This window comes from Conger conger, chromosome 16 (genome assembly GCF_963514075.1).
Source record: "Conger conger chromosome 16, fConCon1.1, whole genome shotgun sequence".
NCBI lineage: Eukaryota > Metazoa > Chordata > Actinopteri > Anguilliformes > Congridae > Conger > Conger conger.
The window spans coordinates 38,376,719-38,394,844 of NC_083775.1; the positions used below are offsets into that span (position 1 = coordinate 38,376,719).

General features: G+C 43.0%; 1 protein-coding gene across 1 annotated transcript in view; it reads left to right on the forward strand.

Moving 5' to 3' along the window:
- Positions 1–1,370: 1,370 nt before the first annotated feature.
- Positions 1,371–18,126, forward strand: part of LOC133114811 (beta-1,4 N-acetylgalactosaminyltransferase 2-like) — a 59,714-nt gene continuing 42,958 nt past the window's right edge. Inside the window, exon 1 of the mRNA XM_061224468.1 lies at positions 1,371–1,602. Coding sequence (XP_061080452.1) covers positions 1,487–1,602 — 116 coding nt within the window. The 5' untranslated portion in view covers positions 1,371–1,486. The remainder of the gene's footprint in view (positions 1,603–18,126) is intronic.

Here is an 18,126-nt window from a genome sequence, read left to right on the forward strand (position 1 = left end):
AGACACTTTGGCCTATATATTTGAATAGCTAAGAACATGTGGATTGTAAAAATGTGCAATATTATGGGTATCTTATTTAAACTGGTGGTGTGGGCAGTCCCAGAAACTGAATTTACAAAAAATCCCAAATTACCTGAATTCACCCAGCCACCAAACCTGTGAGCAACATCAGACAGAGAGACGGAGCGCAATTCTCTGCTGTCACAGGAAACAAAACAATTCATTTTATTATCTTGGTGTCAATAAAAATGCTGAACAAACAAACAAACAAAAACATCCATTTATGAAATAGAGTAAATTATCCTTTATACCCATTTGAAATATCTTGTCACATTGGCTATGAGCTTGAATTATTTGCAGAACAAATTTTTAATTTGTAATTATTTACAAAAAACTTAATAAATGCAGGCCTATTCATAAGTACAACATCATATCTCAAATAAAAACATTGCATTTGAACACAGTTAAAATATTTATAATCTAAAAACATTGTAAATACCAACCTACTTGACATACTGTACTTCTGGTAATAATATAAACTGGCTCTGTATTGTTAGGCCATACAAGTATTATTTTGCGGCTCACGTGGACTCATCTGCTTCAATTCTCTGACTGGCTGCTACTGTGATTTTATACTTAAATTTATTTTTCATTTGAAGCCGTCCAACAACATTAGGCTTGATGTTGCATGGTGGTAGGCATGACTTGCCTACCACTGTCAGGACAGCAGAATCCCTCCCCCTATTTCGACGCAGACTCAAACCCCACCTCTTCAAACTTTACCTTCGTCCTCCCTCCTGATTTCCCTTGCCCCTCCTTTCTGTTATCCCTATCCTTGTCTAAAAATGTAACTGTAAATTAGGCGACATACAGTACGTTGTCCTAAATGAAACAGGAACTTAGTTAAAACTAGACAGGAGGATGTGGGTTTAGCTGTCTGGGTCATGCATCAGACCACAGACACGCAATGGCTTTGATCACAGCCTTGTCAAAAGCTCCTTTACTCACAAACAATGAATTGGCCTATCTGTTCTAAAGCAGTCAAGAAAATATTCTGATGAAAATGCAAATTAAACAAATTCTCTTCTGGCAAACACGGTGCGTTCTTTTGCATATTTATGAGGTAGGCCTAGGCTATGACACCTTTGTTGCAGACGTTATACCTTTATTAATGTTATAGGTATTTGTAACGCCATACCTTTCCATGCACCGTAACAAATAATTTAGTGATCGATAGCGGGCATGTCTGTAACCTACTACGTTCAAGCCACAACGGCCACACCCCAAACTGTGCCAGCATCCAAGAGGCCGTCACCATTGGGGCGGGGACCTGCAATGTGACGCCAATAATATATAATTGAGCCAACGAATAGCCCAACTAGTTTTCGCTACCTGCGGAACACTTATGAAGTACGCATATTAAGCGCGAAAGTTAATTTACGCAGGACTAGAGTTTTATCCGTCATCACTTTTTTTAGGCTGCAGTATGATGAGTTCAAGCAGCTTGGTGAAATTTATACTCTTTACTTTCTCTACCACAGTATTGGCTATACTATATTTTTATCACGAAAATGCAACCTCTCCATCACCACCAATTACAAGGTAGGTATATGTTTATTATGTCGTTCGAGTGTTTTTTTATAACAATCGTCAATTTCGAAAAACAGCAGTCGGTTGGAGTTCTGTAGTTAAACACTCCCAATATATTATTTTGACATCAGTACCAATTGGCCTAGCAAGCCATTGATAGATTGAAGTAAAACAATAAACGCACAAATAAATAATAGCCCATTAAACGTAAACTGCTGGGGTCTTAGTGCTTGTGAAGTACGCTGGTGGAATATTTGTGTTGTGTTTCGTAGTATGCTTTATGTTAGCCTATACACAGCATTACGTATCCTATTTTCGTCCGTATTTAGCGCGAGGAACAACTGTACAAACGCACAACAACCAAAGTGAAATGCATTGTGAGATTATTACAGATATGTTTTAGAACTGCTCGTTTAGCTACTTGGTTTCGTGTCCGGACATGCTGTTTAATATGATTGTATTAAAGAATGTAAGCTGTCGAAATCGCCGTTTTCCATTTCAGTGGTGAACAGTTGAGAACCACATGAAGGATTTCTCCGAATTGGACGCGCATTTTATTTATTTATCGGGATCATCTATGTCAATGATGCTTTGAGTGTTTTTCTTACACAACGAATCCTTTGTAGATAAGTTTTGGTGTTTTAATGTGTAATAATTCATTTTCTCCCGTTGTTAGGTATGTGCGATTGCCAGTTGACCTTTTTTAATGGGATAGCGAACGAGGTTTTAAATAATGCACATGGACCGCCTACATTTATCAGCTGAGTGACCGGATATAAATGTTTACCTACTGGGAACGTTTACAGTCTACATGTTTACCTACTGGGAATTCCTGAAAGCAATTCCTGAATTGACGCATGTTTGTAGTTTATACTGTACAGTAGGAATAAGTTTCGTCTTCACAGCATGCTTTTCCAGCATGTAGGAGACCGGGCTGGTTACAACATCGTCCTGCTATTGATGCAATTAGCTTTTCGGAGAATCAGGTGGAAAAATGAATTCAGGAGCCACCCAAAAACTGTTACCAGCCATACTACTTGCAGATTAAAATGCCAATACAATAATACAATAACATACAATACAATACAATAACCTTAGTTATACAGTCTCTATGATTGGACACCACAGAGAGAAGTCAAAGAGCCCAGGAATAAAGGTGGTAAAATGAGCTAAAAACAAAGAAGACAACCAACAACAAAAATCCCCACAAGGAAAAAAAAAATAAAGACATTTAAAACCCACACAACCTTGACCAAGATAAAAGAATAATGTAAATAAAACATTACATGTCAAAGAAGGTGTTGCCAGGTGGCGTAGCGGGACGAGGTGTGATGCTATAATCTGAGCCGCCGTGTTCTTGCACCCAATTGGCGAAAATTATATATACACGGTTGGATAATTCAGTTTGTAAATTTTTAATTATATTAATAAGTTCCCACTAGTCATGATAAATGCAATATTTTTAAGTATTCCTGTGTTTTATTTATAAATAACACTCCTTTCTCTCATAACGCAGTCGCTGCATGGAGCGCATAATCGATCTTAGAGCCGTAGATGGGCCTAGTACGGTCGCATGTAGAAGCTATCCCTTAAGCAACCTCCTAAACAAGTGATAGTTCAGGAAACACGCCTAGAAAAGTAACTTTAGTAAGGTATACCTTAGAGTCTTTGTAAAACGCTAAGAGATACCGTTATCAGGAAACACGGCCAAGGTTATTAATAAGTCGTGTGCACCATTGCCAATAAACAACACGCACAACTGGAGCAACATTAGTCTAACAAGTGTTTGAATTTTCAAAATTGATCAGTTTTCAGGTCCCCTTGCAAAAGAGAGGTCGACCTCAATGGGGGTATTCCCGGTTAAATAACAGTAGAAAAAAGAAAATGGTTGCCTAAATAAAGAAAAGTAAGGGGAAGTTGCTTTATGAGCTGATACGAGTGAATTACATTGATGCATTCTAATCGCTTAATTCTGTGCATGATAGAAAGAAGGGACATGCTTGTTCGCTTTTAATGGAACAGAACATTGCTAGAAAAAGAGGTCAAATTGTACTACTAAAATGAAACACGATTACTGTATGTCCCTTTTTATTAGGCGCACAATAAATTGTAATGATGAGCAGCTGTCTTTGCTCGTATTTCCGTAACAGGGAAAGGTGTGCTAGGTATCTGGTGACATGGTGTAAGGGGGGGGGGGGGGGGAGCAGAAACCCAGGCACGACACGACCAAGAACTGAACAAAAAGAAAATCAGAAGGAACAAAATAAACTCCCCAACGAAAACGGGGGAGAAAAGAGAGAAATCTCTCGGCAGTGGCAAAAGGAAACAACCCGCAAAACTGGGCCATACTCGTAGTAAACGAGGGAGAGAGAAAACCAAAAGACCGAGCTAAAGACCTCCGTTCCCGCCAACGATAGTGGAAACAGAGGGAGCTGAACTAAGGAACACTTCCAGTACTCACACTAAGGAGCTCAAAGCAAGCGAAAAATAACAAGCGTAAAGGGATTGACAATAACCATAAGGATATTGTCAGAAGCATAAATGGCGAGTGAGAATGCTGCAGAACCGACTTCAGAAAGTGGCAACAAGACACTGAAGCGCCGAGCTACAGCCTGGTACGAATAATAGTAATGAACCGGAGGGCTGTCCGGTACACGCCCACTCAACTAGAAAGGAACTAGAAAACAAAGGACAATATCGTCTCCCACAGTGAAACACCCCCCCCCCCCCCCCAGGACGTAACAAAACCTGACACACGGGCTGTCAAAAACGTCTGCACAACTGAGAAGGACAAGAAGGTTGATCCCAAAATCTCTAGTGTCGTACTTATGCATTGTCTCCCAGCATTTGCCAATTGGCTATTGTTAAAATGCATAGGCCTTTATTCTGTAATCCATATACACTGACAAAAATGCTGTGTATTTATAATTAGCAACAATTAAACATTGGTCTAATTCTGTTATGGGCCTATGTATTGCTGATCTTTTGATAAAGTTCTTCTGGTACTAAACTGTAATACTAAATAGCCTACCAAATTCTCAGAGGTAGAATACCTGTGCATTAATTTCATCCATAGGCTATATCAATGAATATGAACTACCAGACCTTGCAGTCTATTTATGAACAAACTGTTCTTAGGCAAGCCCAGAGAATAGTAAATGACCCATCTCACATTCTCCATTCAGAGTATGACCTCCTACCCTCGGGGAGGCGATATAGATTCCCTCACTGCAAACTCAACCGTTTTAAGAACTCATTTGTTCCAACTTCCATTCAATTTCTTAACAATGCTGCTTGAGGCTGAAGTTCATGTAATAATTTTTATAGTGCCTTTATTACGGTGATCTTTTAGCATGTATTATTATGAGGTGTATGTATGTGTTATGTTATGGGATATGTGCAATGCTGTTATGTAATTGTTGATGCTGTTATGGCTGAGGATGTATTGTTTGTTGTCATTGTGACTGTCAAGGCATTCATGACGCATCGCAGAGTCCAAGACAAATTTCCCTGAGCGGGACAAAGTTCATCGTATCGTAACTGTAGCGATGACCATGATTGCACATGTAGGCCTACAGTATTTTCATTTCAAGGCTCACAGACTGAAAAGATCATCGTTCTACATTAATATGTGACAAAAAAACAAGAAGGAGTTTAGACTGAAGCGACAGATTCTTTTAAATGAGCACGTCTGCTGGGATTACTTTCACTTGTATCATATAGTTTAAATCTAGATTGCTTGCTTGTTGGCTGAAATGTTAAAAACAATTTATAGTGCTGCAACAACGGGGACACTTGGCAAGATCGACTGGTGATTGACAAACAGTTTGTGTACGATTTTATAGAGCAGCATTCAATTAGCTGAATTGAAGGTCTTTCTGAACTACATAATTTGGGCTGGGAACTCCGCTGATAAGCCATCTTCATACTGAACTGACAACATATAGGTTACGGAGTGGAACAGATTGTTATCGCAGGTGTGCAAAAGCTTGGGGAAGCAGAAATTTAAAATCCTTTGCAACTTATTTCATTGTGTTCGAGTTGGACAATGTTCCTCTGCATTTTGTATTCACTGCCTTGGCGTTTTTGTATTCTTGGCCTGCAAGCCAAGAGGGTGTAGGCAGAACCCAAGAGCCCATGTAAATGGTAAATGGTTGGCATTTATATAGCGACTTCATCCAAAGTGCTGTACAATTGATGCTTCTCATTCACCCATTCATACACACACTCATACACACTCTCACACACCAACGGTGACTGGCTGCCATGCAAAATCTACAGCACGGTGTGCAAAAAGTGAAGGGGTCTGAATACAGCTGTAGGATCTGATTAGGCTGGTCCAAGAAAAAGATTGGGAGAAATGCTATGTTTTCCTTCTTTAACTGCTGGATTTATTTGTTCATTTCCTTATACCAGTGCAGTTGTTGAGAGTGGGTATCTTATAGGAAATACCTTTGCTTAATTTTCAGAATGAATATCTTAGCATGGAAAGCAATTCATTTCTGTTTAGTGCTCATCTTTTGGCACCAGACTGAAATGCGACTGTACTTGATGTGTCATATAGCTCTTGACCACGATGCCCAGCATAATGAAGTAGTGAATGTATAGTGTCTCTTAAATAGTCTGGGAGACGAAAAAGTATTAGTGTGTAAACATACATTACTCCTACAAAACGCAATAGTGTGGTGGAAGACGAACTACACAATATCTTTGAAATAATCACATGCATGCTTGTGTCTGTTTGTTTGTCAGCAGTCAGAAAAAGTAATTTTGCCCATCTGTATGATAAAGATGTTTTAAACTGGAACAAGATGAATATGTGCATGGCTGGAACAACATACGATGCCAAGTCTAGAGTTTCTCTCCATGCTTTTATCCAAGCGGTCCATTGGATTGGGATTATTTACTTTTCACTACACTACACTACAAAACATAATAAAAATAGACAGAAAATTGATTCATTAGGCAAATATTGTTAGGATGAAAATACACAAGCATAAACAACGGACATGCATCCTGTCCTCCTGTGCAGTTACCCTTCACAACATACAGCCTATCTATCCTGTCTGGTCTGTTTTTACTGCTGCTTGTTCAATGAGGTATGCAGAAACCATGCAAGTTAGCACTTGTTGGTCAATTCTGCCTTGACTAGTAACTTGATTTTATTCAGTGAGAATTGGGCAGGGTATGGTGTTGTGAGCATGGCCGTCTCAATGTGGTGGTTTAAAATATGCTAGCCTGCCACACATTGAAAGTAAACCTTGTGAATTGGATGTGTAAATAAGGAGTAAGCAGCCTTTTGTGGGGGGCGTCTTCTCTGTTCTCTGTGAAAGAAGATGACAGGACTGTGCCTGGAACCTGTTTCTCAGGAATGCCAGCAGTTAAAAGCACACAACACCACTCCCTGTCATAGCTCTGTCTCCACTACATACACACACACACACACACACACACACACACACACACAACTCTCCCTGTCATAGCTCTGTCTCCACTATAAACACACACACACACACACACACACAAACAGACACACAACACAACAACTCTCCCTGTCATATCTCTGTCTCCACTACATACACACACAAAAAACACCACAACTCTCCCTGTCATTTCAGTCTCCACTATACGCACACAACATCACAACTCTCCCTGACATATCTGTCTCCACTACACACACACACACACACAGACACACACACAGGCACACCACATCTCTCCCTGTCATAGCTCTGTCTCCACTACAGACACACACACACAGACACACAACATCACAACTCTCCCTGTCATATCTCCGTCTCCACTACATACACACACACACACAAACACAGACACACACACACACAAACACGGACACACAACACCACAACTCTCCCTGTCATAGCTCTGTCACCAATGCATACACACACACACACACACTACATCTCGCCCTGTCATTTCAATCTCCACTACATACACACAACACCACATCTCACCCTGTCATATCTGTCTCCTCTACATACACACAACACCACAACTCTCCCTGTAATTTCAGTCTCCACAACATACACACAACAACACAACTCTCCCTGTCATAGCTCTGTCTCCACTACACATGCACACGCACACGCACACGCACACACACCACATCTCTCCCTGTCACAGCTCTGTCTCCACTACATAAACACACAAGACCACATCTCGCCCTGTCATTTCAATCTCCACTACATACACACAACACCACAACTCTCCCTGTAATTTCAGTCTCCACAACATGCACACAACACCACATATCTCCCTGTCATATCAGTCTCCACTACATACACACACACAACACCACATCTCTCCCTGTCATATCTGTCTCCAGTAAATGCACACAACACCACAACTCTCCCTGTCATAGCTCTGTGTCCTCTACATAAACACACAAGAACCCATCTCTCCCTGTCATTTCAGTCTCCACCACATGCAAACAACACCACAACTCTCCCTGTCATAGCTCTGTCTCCACTACATAAACACACAAGACCACATTTCTCCCTGTCATTTCAGTCTCCACTACATACACACAACACCACAACTCTCCCTGTCATATCAGTCTCCACTACATACACACAACACCACATCTCTCCCTGTCATAGCTCTGTCTCCACTACATAAACATACAAGACCACATGTCTCCCTGTCATAGCTCTGTCTCCACTATAAACACACACACACACACACACACAACACCACAACTCTCCCTGTCATAGCTCTGTCTCCACTACATAAACACACAAGACCACATCTCGCCCTGTCATTTCAGTCTCCACTACATACACACACACACACACACACACAGACACACAGAAACACATCACCACATCTCTCTCTGTCATAGCTCTGTGTCCACTACACACACATACAGACACACAGACACACAACACCACAACTCTCCCTGTCATATCAGTCTCCACTACATACACACAACACCACATCTCTTCCTGTCATATCTCTTTCTCCACTACAAAAACACAAAAGACCACATCTCTCCCTGTCATATCAGTCTCCACTACATACACACACACAACACCACATCTCTCCCTGTCATAGCTCTGTCTCCACTACACACACACACACACACACACAACACCACATCTCCCTGTCATAGCTCCGTCTCCACGACATAAACACCCAAGACCACATCTCTCCCTGTCATTTCAGTCTCCACTACATACACACAACGTCACAACTCTCCCTGTCATATCAGTCTCCACTACATACACAGAACACCTCAAGTCTCCCTGTCATATCTGTCTCCAGTAAATACTCACAACACCACAACTCTCCCTGTCATAAGTCTGTCTCCACTACACACACACAGACACACATCACCACAACTCTCCCTGTCATATCTCTTTCTCCACTACAAAAACACAACACCACAACTCTCCCTGTAATTTCAGTCTCCACAACATACACACAACAGCACATATCTCCCTGTCATATCAGTCTCCACTACATACACACACACAACACCACATCTCTCCCTGTCATATCAGTCTCCACTACATACACAGAACACCACAAGTCTCCCTGTCATATCTGTCTCCAGTAAATACACACAACACCACAACTCTCCCTGTCATAGCTCTGTGTCCTCTACATAAACACACAAGAACCCATATATCCCTGTCATTTCAGTCTCCACCACATGCACACAACACCACAACTCTCCCTGTCATATCAGTCTCCACTACATACACACAACACCACATCTCTTCCTGTCATATCTCTTTCTCCACTACAAAAACACAAAAGACCACATCTCTCCCTGTCATATCAGTCTCCACTACATAAACATACAAGACCACATGTCTCCCTGTCATAGCTCTGTCTCCACTATAAACACACACACACACAACACCACAACTCTCCCTGTCATAGCTCTGTCTCCACTACATAAACACACAAGACCACATCTCGCCCTGTCATTTCAATCTCCACTACATACACACAACACCACAACTCTCCCTGTAATTTCAGTCTCCACAACATACACACAACACCACATATCTCCCTGTCATATCAGTCTCCACTACATACACACACACAACACCACATCTCTGCCTGTCATATCAGTCTCCACTACATACACAGAACACCACAAGTCTCCCTGTCATATCTGTCTCCAGTAAATACACACAACACCACAACTCTCCCTGTCATAGCTCTGTGTCCTCTACATAAACACACAAGAACCCATCTCTCCCTGTCATTTCAGTCTCCACCACATGCAAACAACACCACAACTCTCCCTGTCATAGCTCTGTCTCCACTACATAAACACACAAGACCACATTTCTCCCTGTCATTTCAGTCTCCACTACATACACAACACCAGAACTCTCCCTGTCATTTCAGTCTCCACTACATACACACACACACACACACACACACACAGACAGACACACAGAAACACAGAAACACATCACCACATCTCTCTCTGTCATAGCTCTGTGTCCACTACACACACATACAGACACACAGACACACAACACCACAACTCTCCCTGTCATATCAGTCTCCACTACATACACACAACACCACATCTCTTCCTGTCATATCTCTTTCTCCACTACAAAAACACAAAAGACCACATCTCTCCCTGTCATATCAGTCTCCACTACATACACACACACAACACCACATCTCTCCCTGTCATAGCTCTGTCTCCACTACACACACACACACACACACAACACCACATCTCCCTGTCATAGCTCCGTCTCCACGACATAAACACCCAAGACCACATCTCTCCCTGTCATTTCAGTCTCCACTACATACACACAACGTCACAACTCTCCCTGTCATATCAGTCTCCACTACATACACAGAACACCTCAAGTCTCCCTGTCATATCTGTCTCCAGTAAATACTCACAACACCACAACTCTCCCTGTCATAAGTCTGTCTCCACTACACACACACAGACACACATCACCACAACTCTCCCTGTCATATCTCTTTCTCCACTACAAAAACACAACACCACAACTCTCCCTGTAATTTCAGTCTCCACAACATACACACAACAGCACATATCTCCCTGTCATATCAGTCTCCACTACATACACACACACAACACCACATCTCTCCCTGTCATATCTGTCTCCAGTAAATACACACACACAACACCACATCTCTCCCTGTCATATCTGTCTCCAGTAAATACACACAACACCACAACTCTCCCTGTCATAGCTCTGTGTCCTCTACATAAACACACAAGAACCCATCTATCCCTGTCATTTCAGTCTCCACCACATGCACACAACACCACAACTCTCCCTGTCATATCAGTCTCCACTACATACACACAACACCACATCTCTCCCTGTCATATCTGTCTCCAGTAAATACACACAACACCACAACTCTCCCTGTCATAGCTCTGTGTCCTCTACATAAACACACAAGAACCCATCTATCCCTGTCATTTCAGTCTCCACCACATGCACACAACACCACAACTCTCCCTGTCATATCAGTCTCCACTACATACACACAACACCACATCTCTCCCTGTCATATCTCTTTCTCCACTACAAAAACACAAAAGACCACATCTCTCCCTGTCATTTCAATCTCCACAACATACACACCAAACCACAACTCTCCCCGTCATATCTCTTTCTCCACTACAAAAACACAAAAGACCACATCTCTCCCTGTCATATCTCTTTCTCCACTACAAAAACACAAAAGACCACATCTCTCCCTGTCATTTCAATCTCCACAACATACACACAACACCACAACTCTCCCTGTCATATCTCTGTCTCCACTACATAAACACACAAGACCACATCTCGCCCTGTCATTTCAATCTCCACTACATACACACAACACCACAACTCTCCCTGTAATTTCAGTCTCCACAACATACACACAACACCACATATCTCCCTGTCATATCAGTCTCCACTACATACACAGAACACCACAAGTCTCCCTGTCATATCTGTCTCCAGTAAATACACACAACACCACAACTCTCCCTGTCATAGCTCTGTGTCCTCTACATAAACACACAAGAACCCATCTCTCCCTGTCATTTCAGTCTCCACCACATGCAAACAACACCACAACTCTCCCTGTCATAGCTCTGTCTCCACTACATAAACGCACAAGACCACATTTCTCCCTGTCATTTCAGTCTCCACTACATACACACAACACCAGAACTCTCCCTGTCATTTCAGTCTCCACTACATACACACACACACACACACACACACACAGACACACAGAAACACAGAAACACATCACCACATCTCTCTCTGTCATAGCTCTGTGTCCACTACACACACATACAGACACACAGACACACAACACCACAACTCTCCCTGTCATATCAGTCTCCACTACATACACACAACACCACATCTCTTCCTGTCATATCTCTTTCTCCACTACAAAAACACAAAAGACCACATCTCTCCCTGTCATATCAGTCTCCACTACATACACACACACAACACCACATCTCTCCCTGTCATAGCTCTGTCTCCACTACACACACACACACACACACACACAACACCACATCTCCCTGTCATAGCTCCGTCTCCACGACATAAACACCCAAGACCACATCTCTCCCTGTCATTTCAGTCTCCACTACATACACACAACGTCACAACTCTCCCTGTCATATCAGTCTCCACTACATACACAGAACACCTCAAGTCTCCCTGTCATATCTGTCTCCAGTAAATACTCACAACACCACAACTCTCCCTGTCATAAGTCTGTCTCCACTACACACACACAGACACACATCACCACAACTCTCCCTGTCATATCTCTTTCTCCACTACAAAAACACAACACCACAACTCTCCCTGTAATTTCAGTCTCCACAACATACACACAACAGCACATATCTCCCTGTCATATCAGTCTCCACTACATACACACACACAACACCACATCTCTCCCTGTCATATCTGTCTCCAGTAAATACACACACACAACACCACATCTCTCCCTGTCATATCTGTCTCCAGTAAATACACACAACACCACAACTCTCCCTGTCATAGCTCTGTGTCCTCTACATAAACACACAAGAACCCATCTATCCCTGTCATTTCAGTCTCCACCACATGCACACAACACCACAACTCTCCCTGTCATATCAGTCTCCACTACATACACACAACACCACATCTCTCCCTGTCATATCTCTTTCTCCACTACAAAAACACAAAAGACCACATCTCTCCCTGTCATTTCAATCTCCACAACATACACACCAAACCACAACTCTCCCCGTCATATCTCTTTCTCCACTACAAAAACACAAAAGACCACATCTCTCCCTGTCATATCTCTTTCTCCACTACAAAAACACAAAAGACCACATCTCTCCCTGTCATTTCAATCTCCACAACATACACACAACACCACAACTCTCCCTGTCATAGCTCTGTCTCCACTACATAAACACACAAGACCACATCTCGCCCTGTCATTTCAATCTCCACTACATACACACAACACCACAACTCTCCCTGTAATTTCAGTCTCCACAACATACACACAACACCACATATCTCCCTGTCATATCAGTCTCCACTACATACACACACACAACACCACATCTCTGCCTGTCATATCAGTCTCCACTACATACACAGAACACCACAAGTCTCCCTGTCATATCTGTCTCCAGTAAATACACACAACACCACAACTCTCCCTGTCATAGCTCTGTGTCCTCTACATAAACACACAAGAACCCATCTCTCCCTGTCATTTCAGTCTCCACCACATGCAAACAACACCACAACTCTCCCTGTCATAGCTCTGTCTCCACTACATAAACACACAAGACCACATTTCTCCCTGTCATTTCAGTCTCCACTACATACACACAACACCAGAACTCTCCCTGTCATTTCAGTCTCCACTACATACACACACACACACACACACACACACACACAGACACACAGAAACACAGAAACACATCACCACATCTCTCTCTGTCATAGCTCTGTGTCCACTACACACACATACAGACACACAGACACACAACACCACAACTCTCCCTGTCATATCAGTCTCCACTACATACACACAACACCACATCTCTTCCTGTCATATCTCTTTCTCCACTACAAAAACACAAAAGACCACATCTCTCCCTGTCATATCAGTCTCCACTACATACACACACACAACACCACATCTCTCCCTGTCATAGCTCTGTCTCCACTACACACACACACACACACACACAACACCACATCTCCCTGTCATAGCTCCGTCTCCACGACATAAACACCCAAGACCACATCTCTCCCTGTCATTTCAGTCTCCACTACATACACACAACGTCACAACTCTCCCTGTCATATCAGTCTCCACTACATACACAGAACACCTCAAGTCTCCCTGTCATATCTGTCTCCAGTAAATACTCACAACACCACAACTCTCCCTGTCATAAGTCTGTCTCCACTACACACACACAGACACACATCACCACAACTCTCCCTGTCATATCTCTTTCTCCACTACAAAAACACAACACCACAACTCTCCCTGTAATTTCAGTCTCCACAACATACACACAACAGCACATATCTCCCTGTCATATCAGTCTCCACTACATACACACACACAACACCACATCTCTCCCTGTCATATCTGTCTCCAGTAAATACACACACACAACACCACATCTCTCCCTGTCATATCTGTCTCCAGTAAATACACACAACACCACAACTCTCCCTGTCATAGCTCTGTGTCCTCTACATAAACACACAAGAACCCATCTATCCCTGTCATTTCAGTCTCCACCACATGCACACAACACCACAACTCTCCCTGTCATATCAGTCTCCACTACATACACACAACACCACATCTCTCCCTGTCATATCTCTTTCTCCGCTACAAAAACACAAAAGACCACATCTCTCCCTGTCATTTCAATCTCCACAACATACACACCAAACCACAACTCTCCCCGTCATATCTCTTTCTCCACTACAAAAACACAAAAGACCACATCTCTCCCTGTCATATCTCTTTCTCCACTACAAAAACACAAAAGACCACATCTCTCCCTGTCATTTCAATCTCCACAACATACACACAACACCACAACTCTCCCTGTCATATCTCTGTCTCCACTACAAAAACACAAAAGACCACATCTCTCCCTGTCATATCAGTCTCCACTACATACACACAACACCACAACTCTCCCTGTCATTTCAGTCTCCACTACACACACACACACACACACAGACACACACACACAGACACACAACACCACATGTCTCCCTGTCATAGCTCTGTGTCCACTACATACACACACACACACACACACACACACACACACACACAACACCACAACTCTCCCTGTCATAAGTCTGTCTCCACTACACACACACACACACACACAACACCACAACTCTCCCTGTCATAGCTCTGTGTCCACTACACACACACACACACACACACACACACACACACACACACACAACACCACAACTCTCCCTGTCATAAGTCTGTCTCCTATTCATACACACACACACAACACCACAACTCTCCCTGTCATATCAGTCTCCACTACATACACACAACACCACATCTCTCCCTGTCATAGCTCTGTCTCCACGACATAAACACACAAGACCACATTTCTCCCTGTCATTTCAGTCTCCACTACATACACACAACACCATATCTCTCCCTTTCATATCTCTGTATCCACTACACACACACACACACACACACATACACACACACAACACCACATCTCTCCCTGTCATAGCTCCGTCTCCACTACATAAACACAGAAGACCACATCTCTCCCTGTCATTTCAGTCTCCACTACATACACACAACTCACAACTCTCCCTGTCATATCTGTCTGCAGTAAATACACATAACACCACAACTCTCCCTGTTATAAGTCTGTCTCCACTACGCACACACACACACACACACAGACACACAGACACACATCACCACATCTCTCCCTGTCATAGCTCTGTGTCCACTACACACACACACAGACACACAACACCACAACTCTCCCTGTCATATCAGTCTCCACTACATACACACAACACCACAACTCTCCCTGTCATATCTCTTTCTCCACTACAAAAACACAAAAGACCACATCTCTCCCTGTCATATCTCTTACTCCACTACAAAAACACAAAAGACCACATCTCTCCCTGTCATATCTCTTACTCCACTACAAAAACACAAAAGACCACATCTCTCCCTGTCATATCAGTCTCCACTACATACACACCAAACCACAACTCTCCCCGTCATATCTGTCTCCAGTAAATACACACAGACACACAGAGAGACACACACACACACACACAACACCACATCTCTCCCTGTCTTAGCTCTGTGTCCACTACACACACACACAGACACACAGACACACAACACCACAACTCCCCCTGTCATATCAGTCTCCACTACATACACACAACACCACATCTCTTCCTGTCATATCTCTTTCTCCACTACAAAAACACAAAAGACCACATCTCTCCCTGTCATTTCAGTCTCCACTACATACACACAACACCACATCTCTCTCTGTCATATCAGTCTCCACTACATACACACAACACCACAACTCTCCCTGTCATATCAGTCTCCACTACATACACACAACACCACAACTCTCCCTGTCATATCTCTTTCTCCACTACAAAAACACAAAAGACCACATCTCTCCCTGTCATATCTCTTACTCCACTACAAAAACACAAAAGACCACATCTCTCCCTGTCATATCTCTTACTCCACTACAAAAACACAAAAGACCACATCTCTCCCTGTCATATCAGTCTCCACTACATACACACCAAACCACAACTCTCCCCGTCATATCTGTCTCCAGTAAATACACACAGACACACAGAGAGACACACACACACACACACAACACCACATCTCTCCCTGTCTTAGCTCTGTGTCCACTACACACACACACAGACACACAGACACACAACACCACAACTCCCCCTGTCATATCAGTCTCCACTACATACACACAACACCACATCTCTTCCTGTCATATCTCTTTCTCCACTACAAAAACACAAAAGACCACATCTCTCCCTGTCATTTCAGTCTCCACTACATACACACAACACCACATCTCTCTCTGTCATATCAGTCTCCACTACATACACACCAAACCACAACTCTACCCGTCATATCTGTCTCCAGTAAATACACACAGACACACAGAGAGACACACACACACACACACAACACCACATCTCTCCCTGTCTTAGCTCTGTGTCCACTACACACACACACACACACACAGACACACAACACCACAACTCTCCCTGTCATATCAGTCTCCACTACAAACACACAACACCACATCTCTTCCTGTCATACCTCTTTCTCCACTACAAAAACACAAAAGACCACATCTCTCCCTGTCATAGCTCTGTCTCCACTGCACACACACAACACCACATCTCCTTGTCATTTCAGTCTCCACTACATACACACAACACCACAACTCTCCCTGTCATATCTCTGTCTCCTATTCATACACATACACACAACACCACATCTCTTCCTGTCATATCTCTTTCTCCACTAGAAAAACACAAAAGACCACATCTCTCCCTGTAATTTCAATCTCCACAACATACACACAACACCACAACTCTCTCTGTCATATCAGTCTCTACTACATACACACACAACACCACAACTCTCCCTGTCATATCAGTCTCCACTACATACACAGAACACCACAAGTCTCCCTGTCATATCTGTCTCCACTACACACACAGACACACAGACACACATCACCACATCTCTCCCTGTCATAGCTCTGTGTCCACTACACAGACACACAGACACACAACACCACATCTCTTCCTGTTATATCTCTTTCTCCACAACAAAAACACAAAAGACTACATCTCTCCCTGTCATTTCAATCTCCACAACATACAACACGACAACTCTCTGTCATATCAGTCTCCACTACATACACACCAAACTACAACTCTCCCTGTCATTTCTGTCTCCACTACATACACCCACACCACCACAACTCTCCCTGTCATCGCTCTGTCTCCACTGCACACACACAACACCACATCTCTCCTTGTCATTTCAGTCTCCACTACATACACACAACACCACAACTCTCCCTGTCATATCAGTCTCCACTACATACACAGAACACCACAAGTCTCCCTGTCATATCTGTCTCCAGTAAATACACACAACACCACAACTCTCCCTCTCATTTCAGTCTCCACTACATGCACACAACGTCACAACTCTCCCTGTCATATCAGTCTCCAATACATTCACAGAATACCACAAGTCTCCCTGTCATATCTGTCTCCAGTAAATACACACAACACCACAACTCTCCCTGTCATATCAGTCTCCACTACATGCACACAACGTCACAACTCTCCCTGTCATATCAGTCTCCAATACATACACAGAACACCACAAGTCTCCCTGTCA